Here is a 10,292-nt window from a genome sequence, read left to right on the forward strand (position 1 = left end):
ATGCCCCATCATGCTTCCTGTTCCTCCAGGATCCTCCTGCTAGGCCCCAGGGCTGAGGCTCTGCACAGTTCCCAAGCGTAGCACACGTAGCCTCAGCCTGGGGCCCAGCAGAGAAGCGGTGAGCTTGGCTGAGCTTTGCAGTGGCATACTTGGACATGGAATGTTTCACCATAACCAGGAGCTCCCAACAGTAGCCTCTTTGTTCTATCTACAACCCAAACCCAGGTCCACAATCACCCGCAGGTGCACAGCAAGGGCAGGCCCGAAACACTGGGTCTCTCTGCCTAGCAAGAGTGGGCCAGGAGGGCACCTCACAACAGACCAGCTGCCAGCAAAACGACAAGGAGGAATAACAAGGAGAGATGACAACTACCTCCACGGCTCTCGCTGTCCGCCGGCTTCACCTGGATTGGACGGGCCATCTGCAACAAGAGAGAAAGACAGGGAATGAGACATCGCTGCCCGCCCGCCAGTCACATGGTGGCGCCAGCAGCACCAGGGAATTCAGCAGCACTGCCCGAGGGTGGAGAGATGCAGCTAGGAATATTACCTCCTCCCCTTAGTGATGCTCTCGGACCTGCGCAGCGGAATAAGCCCTTGGGCACCCATTGCCCAAGTACTCTCCCATTAGGAGCCCCTCTTCCCGCTCTGCCAGTAAATGCCTGTCATGTCAGTGTGGAGGGGTGTCCTGGGGATGTGGAGATGGCATGACTGCAAGCCAAGACCCATGACATGATTGCAAGCCAGGACCTGCAGAAAGGAGCCAAAGCAGCTTCTTTCAGATCTTCTGGGAGGAATGCAGCCCCTACCCCTTCCTATCCTGGCAGTGCAGAGAACACACCTCCTTTAAATACATACAGTCTGTATCAAGGAACCCTGCATCTTCCAGGCAGCGGATTGCTGGCTGAGAAAGACTCAGGCCCCTGAAGCAAACACTTCATCATTTCAGAATCTAATACCCAGGGGACAGTGTGGTCCAGTGGTTGAAGAACAAGCCTGGGGACCTGTGAGCTATTCCTAACTCTGCCACTGACTCAGCATGGCCTTGGGCAAGTCACTTAATTGTGTTTCCATTTCTCTCTCTTACTGTAAAATGTGGGGAAATAAGACGTTCGTACCAGACAGGGGCGGTGTTTCATTAATGCTCCTTCAGGGAATAGAGATCCTTGAGGGAAGGCTCTGGAGCAGGATGATTATGCACTTCTTTTAAAGATGGTAGCGACACCTCAAAGCATCATCCGCACAGGAGAGGAGGTGGTTACCTAGTGTCACAAACCCCTCCAGCTCCAAATGGCATTTGGGCTCTGCACTCATCTCGCTAATGCTGATCTAACATGGAGTGACCCCCACCCCACCCCCAAAGTCAACAGGATGAGAGGACAATTAGGTTATTATGGGCACCAGGGTGGAAATTTTCAAAGCACCTAAATGACTAGGGAGTCCGAGTCCCTTTTTTAAAAGCACATCTTGTGCTTGGGAGTCTGCGCCTCACTGAAAGTGAATTCACAAGCAATATACCTTCTCCTCCTTCAAGGAGCCCCAAATCGGAGTCCAATGGCTTCCGGTGTTGGGATCTCTTGCGCAAGAGGTTCATTTCCATAACTACGTGAGAAAAATTCAGCCGCCCCAGTCCTCACTCAGGAAAAGCTCCCATTGACTTGAGTCGGTAACGTTTTTTTGCCTGAGCAAGACCCGCTCACATCCTAGAGGATCGGGTCCTCAACTAAGTTCGGTGGTTTAAGGCACAAGCATGATGAGAAACGTAGAATGAAGTCGAGTGATAAAAAGTTATGAACTGAAGTCTATAAAGTAGATGCGCGAGACTCCCCCCACTCACCCCCCCCCCCTTTGCTGAGAGATTCCAGCTCCAAGTGACTGACTGATGGCGTCCTTCGTGACTCCCAAGAATTCAGTGGTCTGGTGCTTCTGCTCCTGGGTCACATTTCCAGCTGTGTCAATGTCCCGGATGTAACTGCAGAAGACCTCCCTTACCTGGGCAGAGAAATGGAGCGCCTGGCTGCAGGATTGTGTCCAGTCATCCAGCATGCATGCACAAATCTGATCTGTATGCACAAAGGCTGCACGCATTTATGCAGGCGAACCTGCTGGGGCCAGTAGTGGAAAACACTGTTCCCAGCCAGCACCCCTGAGGTTAGTGGTTTCAGCTAGACACGTGCACCTCTCTTTCCGGCACCTGGTCAAATCGGGGAATGAAGAGTCTGCCTCTGACCAAAGGGGTGATGATTTGGAGATGGAGACCACACAGAGGGGAGCTATTGGGCCCTTTCTCCAGGAATGGGGATTCGACCTGCTGACTGATGGAGAGACAGATGCACAGACTTGTGTTGCCTCCTCCATACCATGCGCCAGCTCCCAATGCTTCAGCACGCCAACTTGGAACGGTGCTTTTCCCTCCGCAGGCAGCACTACCATCAAACCCCAAACGCCCCCTGTGCCAGCTGACTGGTGCAGTCCCATGTGGCATCCCAGGACTTTGTTGGCTGGTCTTTGCACTAAACCAGTGACTGGGCACCAAACCCAACCCACCCTTCAGAGGCTGCTTCTTTCCCAAGACCCCGTTTGCCATCTGCTTCATGCTGCTTTGTCGTTCCAAGGAGACTTTAGCGCAAAGCTCCTTCCCTTAGCTTGGCCTGTGATTCACTCATCCCCTTATTGCGATGGATTGATTGTATTGATTTATGGAGTGCCTCTGGCCATAGCCAGCCTGCTAGGTGCAAGCCCCAGCACTGCCTCCCGGGTGTCTCTTGGGTGTCTGTTCAGGTAGGCGCGGATGTAAGCGGGATTCCCAGAGTAGGACTCTCATCCAGACAGTCCCCCCATACACCCCACTGAGAGACCTGAGCAAGGCAGTGGCTGCTGCTTGCCCGTCCACATCAATAATCCGTGCAGCGTGGGAGGTGGCGTGGGAAGCTGTGTGCCGTCCCGGTGCATGGTCGGGCAGCACAGTCCAGATGTGCACTCGGGAACAGGCTCAGGGGGAGGGGCAACAGCTGTACTAGTCACACACACACACCCCTCCCGCCCCCGCTGCAGCCTCAAGAACCAGCTTTATTTCTCGCCAGGAAGAAAACCTGGGATTAAGATAAACAGATGGGGAGGGAGATGCAGGGACTGGACTCTGAGCTCAGCCCCACCAGTGCAAATCCAGCATGGCGGGGAGGCTTCATTGAAGCGTGTGGCTTTACGCCTGCATATGGGAGAATCCAGAATCTTTAATGGCAGCAGTGGGAGGGGGAAGGGAGGAGCGGGAGAGGTTCAGGAACAACCCCAAGGGGAATTCAGCACCTGAGAACATCCTGCTCCCCCCCTCCCCACCCGCCCATCCCCCCACAGGCCTGTCACTCCAGCTCGTGGCACCTTGGGTAAAGGAGTTGTCGTCATGGAAACGGTTATTCACCACATGGAACCTGACATTTGTGGTTGCCATGGTAACCAGCTCTTAGGGGCATTCCCTCCGCTTTGCACAAAAGAGACATTTTGATATGATCTTCAGAGAGGGGGCTGGCAGGAGGGAGAAGGGGGAGAGTCCCCCCTCCCCGCCATTGCGCCCAGTGACTCTCTGGGCTCTGCCAGTGGGACGCGACCCTCGCGGGATCGGCAGGATAAACTGGCGTCTCTCTAAACAGGTCCTTTTTTATTGCAATGCCACCGAGGCCCCAGCTGCTCCGTATGGGAGCCCCAGTGGGGCAGAGCTTGGCCAGGCCCCTCTCCAGAACCAGCGCCTCGTGGGAACTGCAGAGCTGTGGCAAACAAAGCCCTCTGAGCCCATCGCTCGCTAAAGACGCCTGTAATAGGGGAATGGGGTGAGATGTACTAAGGCCTGCGAGTAAGCCCTGGGGTGCATCCAGAGCCGGTTTCAATGGAGTTGCACCAGGATAACTAAGAGCAGCATCTGGCTCTGGGATTGTGACCAAGATGGCCTGGGGGGCTCCCTGAGCTGCGCTGCAGACCCCAGCTCGCTCTTATCCTGCCCTCTAAGCCACACTGAGGTCTCTCCTCTGCTCTCGCTCATCCCTGGGAAGCTGACCCAAGCACTCCTCAGACTCACTCACAGTGGCTCGGGGCTGCAACCAGAACCAGCCTGACCACAAGATGATGAGGTTATGGCCAGGCTGAGCGTCCCCATGTAGCTCACAATCCCTAGCGAGTTCTAACAAGCCCCATTTCCCGCTTCCACTCCCTCCAGCTGATCTGTTGTCAGCCAAGCCTGGCTCCATGGCAGAGCCGTGAAGGGGCGGCTTGGCTCGTTCTCACCTGCTCAGGGAGACGTGGGTAGAGACGAAGAAGGCGAGATACAGAAACCTCTCAAAGCAGCGAAAGGCATTTATGTTTGGAGAAGAAATTCAGACTCCTCTGCTTAACGTTTGCAGCGAGAGGTCTCCACCACTGGCCCAGCCATGGAGGAGGCATCATGCTTATCACATTTTCTGGCAATGGCAGCACAGATCTAAGGAGGCAACATGACCTTAATTCCAGCACCACCACGGCTATAATAGCAAACAAACCAAAAAAGGCCCCACAAGCAGAGACCTAAACGCACAAATGCCAGGAAATTCTATAGCAGCTTTATCTTGGCCCAGGTGTGTGATCAGGCTGCATAGCCCAGAGACACTCCACTAGGAGGGGTGACCAGAACAATGAGCGATCTAGAATAAGTGACTTACTCTTCATACAGGGTCTCAAGTCCCAGCACCTTACGCTGACAGGTGAGCATTTGCTCCTCCCATTTTCCAGAGGGACCGAGAGAGGCATGAGGAGGGGAAGTGACTTGTCCAGGGTCACCCAGTGAGTCAGTGGCAGAGCTGGAGATACAACCAAAATCTCGTGCTCCTCATGCCTGGCTTTAGCTGCCCTGTCACACTGCATTAGATATGATGTGTCATATACATCCACACACGTACAGACCAACGGGCACCTCTATGTACATCTATGTTCACGGTGCCCAAATGAACACAGAGACCCACCATGAACACATGCAGTCCAGACACATGCGTGCGCACACACACAAACGTACAGAGCCAGGCACCCCTGCACAGACGTGTGTATTATGCACACACATGCCCTTACACAGGCATGCATGTGTCTACCACACACAGACGTGTGAATCCTCTGAAGCATCTGACTACTGGTCTGGCCCAGGATGGCCGTTCTTATCTCCCACATGCACGGACATATGCATGCATGTACCGGACCCACCCAACCAGACACATGCATGCACTACACACACCCACACCCATGTGGCTCAGAGGGTTTTTGCTAGTGATTTAAGAGGCTGAGCCTGCTTTGCAGACTGAGCTTGATTTTCCTCATTAAATTATTTAGATGAGCATTAAAAATTAACCTATTTATTCATTTCTGAAGAATATCACATTAACATTTAGCACACGCTGCTGGGCCAGCAAGGGCCACGCTCCCCCGCCCCTCACCGCCGGTGCCTTGCAGCGCTTCCTACCTGCCGCTAATGATAGGCAGCGTTGTCAGCTCTGTGACCCACCGGGCAGGGGACCAATGGCCTTGCAAAGCGGTCCCAGCGACATGGTGGTGGTGTGGCCAGACACACCAGCAAGGGAACATCACCTGGTTAAGCAATCCCTCCCTCTCTCTGTCACACCACCCCCCCCCCGACACACCCACTGAGTGTGTCTCTCCCCCTTACCCTCCTCTCTCTCTTACACACACTCTCTGTGTGTGTCTGTCCCCTCACCCTACCTCTCACATACACACACCAATCTGTGCATGCATCTCTTGCTTTCTTTCCCCCACCTTCTTTCTCACACTGTCTCTCTCTCCAGCACTACCCCCTTCTCTGTCACATGCACACATACCAATCTATCTGTGCGTGTGTGTGTCTCTCTCTCTCTCTCTCTCACACACACACACACACACACACACACACACACACACAGAGTGCCTAAGCATTTCTCTCCCCTGGGCTCCCACCGGGCAGCGTCCAGCTGGCCTGGCTAGGATTGAGGGGTGCACTGACCGCAGGTGCATTAGCAGGCTATCTGCATTCGGACGTTAGAAAGCTCGTCCTTCAGAATTCATGCCGATCCCCAAGTGGTCAGGAGCTGCCTTGTGGGAGGAGCAGAAGGACAGCCCAGAGCAGCCAATTCCTTTCCCAGCGAGGGAGACAGTAAGGGGCCTTTACGATGTGATTCTGTATAAATTACAATATAAATTGCACCCTGTTCCATGCTCCTGTGGGGCTTGGAACATGAAGCCCAGTTGGGAGAGGGATTTGGTGGCTACTCCAGCTCCTTTACTGTGACATTCCTGCTCCTGTTTTCTGATGCAATTGCTGGGAGTGAGGATGCCTGGGATGAAATTCTGCCGCATGAAGGCAGTGGGAGTTTTCCCATAGATTTCAATGGGGCCAGGATTTCAGCCCTGGAGTCCCCCTACCTGCTGCCTGTCCAAGGGCCAAATCCTGAGCCAAACCAGGCAAAACTCCTGTTGAAGTCAATGGGACTAAGGAGCACAAATCAATGGGAGGTTTCCTAGTGAGCAAGGAGTGAGTAAAGCCTCTGGGCTTTGATTCCAGCTGATTACAATTTGCTCCACAAAATGCACCATTTTCCCCAGAGCATTCCTGGGGATGAGCAGCCCCCACATGGCCACACTGATGCACAGAGTGAGCGGCCACCCCAGTGACCCAACAGCCCAGCCCCCATCCCGCAGCCATCTCCTCCAGGAGAGGGAGAGACCATCCCCTCCTGCTTCCCGGGATGTTAGGCTGCGATGCTCAGCAAACCATGTGCTGCAGAGAGGGCGAGAGCCCCAAGGGAGGAGCCGGACTCGCTCTCTATTAATTAAGTGTAAGTGGTGTAGAATAGCCCCTCAGGTGCAACACAGGGTAACCTAGTGGCGTTAAGTGGGTCAGAGGCAGAGACCATGAAACAAACCTAGTGTGTGCTGGCTCCGTAGCGCCCTCACTAGAAACAGGGGCACTCAGGCACTTGCCAGGATCAGGGCATGAGTCTTCAGCATTGACTCATTGGTTCACTGCTGGCCAGTTTAGAACTCCCTGCCTCCTGGATCACAGCCACTAAACATCCATTCAAAGCACCAGGGTCCGGAACCTGACTGGCACGTTCAGCTCCTATACCTGGGCAGGTGATGATGGATCAATGCCCTGGAACATGAAGGGTGAACAGTGGCAGAGTATGTATCTTTCTGCATGTCCCCACATGCTACTCTATCAACGGGGCTCAGTCCTGACCTGGCGGATGAAAGGGGAGAAAGGGAAGTTTAGTCTTCATTGATCTTTTTAGTCCTTGGTGGTTTCCGTTGAGAGCATCAGTAAGGTTGGCCATTAAGATGGTACTAACCGAACGCTGTTCTGGCACCGTCCAGCTGAGTATCTCAAAGCACTTTAAGAATGTTAAAGAATTTGCTCTCCCAACTCTCCTCCTCAGTCACACAGGAAGTCTGTAGCAGAACCAGGAAAAGAACCCAGGGGTCCTGATTCCATGTCTCCTGCTGTAACTGCTAGACTCAACCTTTGTGGAATAGACTGTCCTTTGAGAACCGGACTGAGAATCCCCAACTCATTTCACACGAGCCCCTTCTGAAGGCCATCGTTTCAAGCAGAGCAGGACCAGTGTCTTCCTTTTCCTGGCCCAGCCGGCTGCGACTGACAGGCAGGTGGAGAGGGAAGCTGTCCCCGTGCCTCGGGAAGACGAGCACTGAGTGATGACAGACAGCAGTGTGCAGACATCCAGGCCGAGTGAAGGACAACGACATACAAGATCAGTCGCTTCGCCTCCTCGGGTGCTCTGCAGCTTCTTACTTTTTCCTTAACGCAATCAGTCACCCCCGTCTTCACTCCTGTTCCTGCTACTCCGCCAGCAAGGCGAGCTCCTTATCACTGTGACTGGGAAAGTCTTTGGCTCTCCCTGATATCCCTATGGAAGTGACAGCGCCATTACTGTGCATTATCATCAGATAACCAACAGGGGAGTCCATCCCATCGCAGCAATTACGAGCCTCTTCGCACAGCAGGCTCTTGGGCAGACACATCTTGAAGTGGGCTGTTTGATGGGATGAGGCACTGGCCATTCTGCCCTCACTTGACCCTCTCCTTTAGCATGCCTGAGGGCAGCACAGCTGAGACCACGGACATCAAATGAGCTCCCCAATCATTCTGGTCATTCCTTGCCCCTTACGATTGGTCTTGTTGGAGGTGAGGGTCTGAAAGGTGGTAAGAGGAGTGCGCCAACTCTCCTGGAGTCCTTTCCACATGCTGCAAAAGAAATCTAAATCACATTTCCCAAAAGAAATCTAACTCACGGAAAGAAAAATCCAGGACCAGATCCAGTTGACATGGGTGTTGAAGTAACGCCACTGACTTCAGCAGGAGTCAGTCTGGATTTACACTGGGCTAAATAAGAGTGGAAGCTGGCCCATAACCTCTCGTCCAAGCCTGCACTGACGTAACTAAACACACTGAAAGCTTTTCTAGAGCAGATTCATTGATTTGAAGGCCAAAAGGGTCCATTGTGACCCTCTAACCTGACCTCCTGCATAGCACAAGCCAGAGAACGTCATCCACTGATCTCAGCATCAAGCCCAGGACTTCTGCTTGAGCTATAGCCTCTCTTTTACAAAGACATCCCATCTTGATTCAAAGACTTCAGTTAATGGAGAAGCCACTCCATCCCTAGATGAGGTGTACCAGTGGTCAATTATCCTTTCTGTTACAAACGTGCACCTTATTTCTAGTCTCAATTTACAGTCGCCCCCTGACTTACGCAATCGTTCTGTTCCGGAAAGCCTTGCATAACTCGAATTTTGCTTAAGTCGGAAACGTATACCCGTACGTTACACAAAAATTTCCACAACTCGAAAATCCTATTTCTGGCTTATGGAACTTTTTCCATAAGTGCGAATTTGCATAAGTCGGGTCTTGCATAACCCGGGGAGCGTCTGTATCTAGCTTCAGCAGAGTTCCCAAGACCCTGCCCTTCAGGGTTTTTGTTTTGCTTTTGTGGTTGGGATTTTATTATTATTCTACATGCATATCTACAGCACCCATTGCCGTGACATCCCTTAGACCACCCCCACCCAATCTTACTTGAGTGGCCCCTCTGTCTCTCCTGCTCTCTGCCTGTGGAAAGGTCTTCTGAGGAAATGCTCTGGTTTAAGTCCCTGGGCTTAATATAGGGGCATTTGGGTGAAATTTCATGGCCTGTGATACACAGGAGGCCAGACTAGATGATCTAATGGTCCCAGCCTCTGTGCTGGGCTCCTGGCCACTTGTTGCCCCCTCTCCTATTTGACTGGCCATGCTCTAACCCACAGGTCTAGATCGCTGCTCAGAGCGAAATGAAATACGTCCGGCAGGACAGGAGGAAGAGCAGGTGAACTGCATTCATAAAACACTGCGGTGCAGTCACCCCGTTACTCCCAACACATAAGAGAAACGAGGAGGAAGGGAGGGGCTTGGGCGCATAGCTAAGCGTGTTGGTAACACAATGAGAATGGTGCGATCTCCATCTCTGCCCGTATTGTAAGGGAGCAGGCATGCAAGGGACCTGAGACTCACTACTGCTCTGTATATCACATACACTTAGTGCTCAGCCTCACTTGAGCCGGTGCACCGGAGCCCCATCATCTAGTGAGCCCAGCTTCACACCACTCCAGGATCTGGAAGATCATTATCACCAGGCTTCTAAAAGCTCCCATCTCATGACTGGGAGCTGCCCACAATGCCAAGTAGGCTAAGGCATCTACAGCTAGATGGGCAGCGGCAGGCAACTCCAGCTCAAGTCTTCACCGGCCGCTGGTACAGATGCACCAAGAAAGTTTGTCCATCCCCCCTGACCAGGATCCCAGGCTCCCCTAGGGCTGGGGAGACACACCCCACTCGGGTAACTCACCCCAAGTATTTTCAGGTGGTCTTTTACTCCATGCCCTTCTGGTCTTGACAGCTTAGTAAGGGGAACCAAACTACCCCTTCACCCCAACTGAGGTTCTGGGGGGCAGCAATCCGGCCATTCCTCCACCTCCTATTTTTCGGGGTATCACTAGGTCACCTCTGCTCAAATCCATACTGCCCCCATTTAGCAGAAACAGAACAAGAAAGAGTTCTCGTGCCAACTTCGTCTGAAACCCAAGATGTTCCATGTTGCTGCACAAGGATGGATTGGGTGTGGCGATGAGAAACCACAGTACCTGTGCTGTTCAAATGTATTAAACTCACCCAATCCTACTGGTAACGAATAAAGTTGTCTGAGCCTGTTGGGGGACATCAGGCAAGGGATCTTCCC

General features: G+C 52.9%; 1 protein-coding gene across 2 annotated transcripts in view; it reads right to left on the reverse strand.

Moving 5' to 3' along the window:
- CELF5 (CUGBP Elav-like family member 5) overlaps positions 1-10,292 on the reverse strand; it is a 57,635-nt gene that overhangs the window by 26,938 nt on the left and 20,405 nt on the right. Inside the window, exon 3 of one of the 2 annotated variants that reach the window (XM_074939658.1) lies at positions 374-422. In XM_074939658.1, coding sequence (XP_074795759.1) covers positions 374-422 — 49 coding nt within the window. Of the gene's footprint in view, positions 1-370; positions 423-10,292 lie in introns of both variants that reach the window. The other variant, XM_074939657.1, reaches the window with a different exon arrangement.

Source organism: Natator depressus, chromosome 25 (genome assembly GCF_965152275.1).
Source record: "Natator depressus isolate rNatDep1 chromosome 25, rNatDep2.hap1, whole genome shotgun sequence".
In the NCBI taxonomy this organism is placed as follows: domain Eukaryota; kingdom Metazoa; phylum Chordata; order Testudines; family Cheloniidae; genus Natator; species Natator depressus.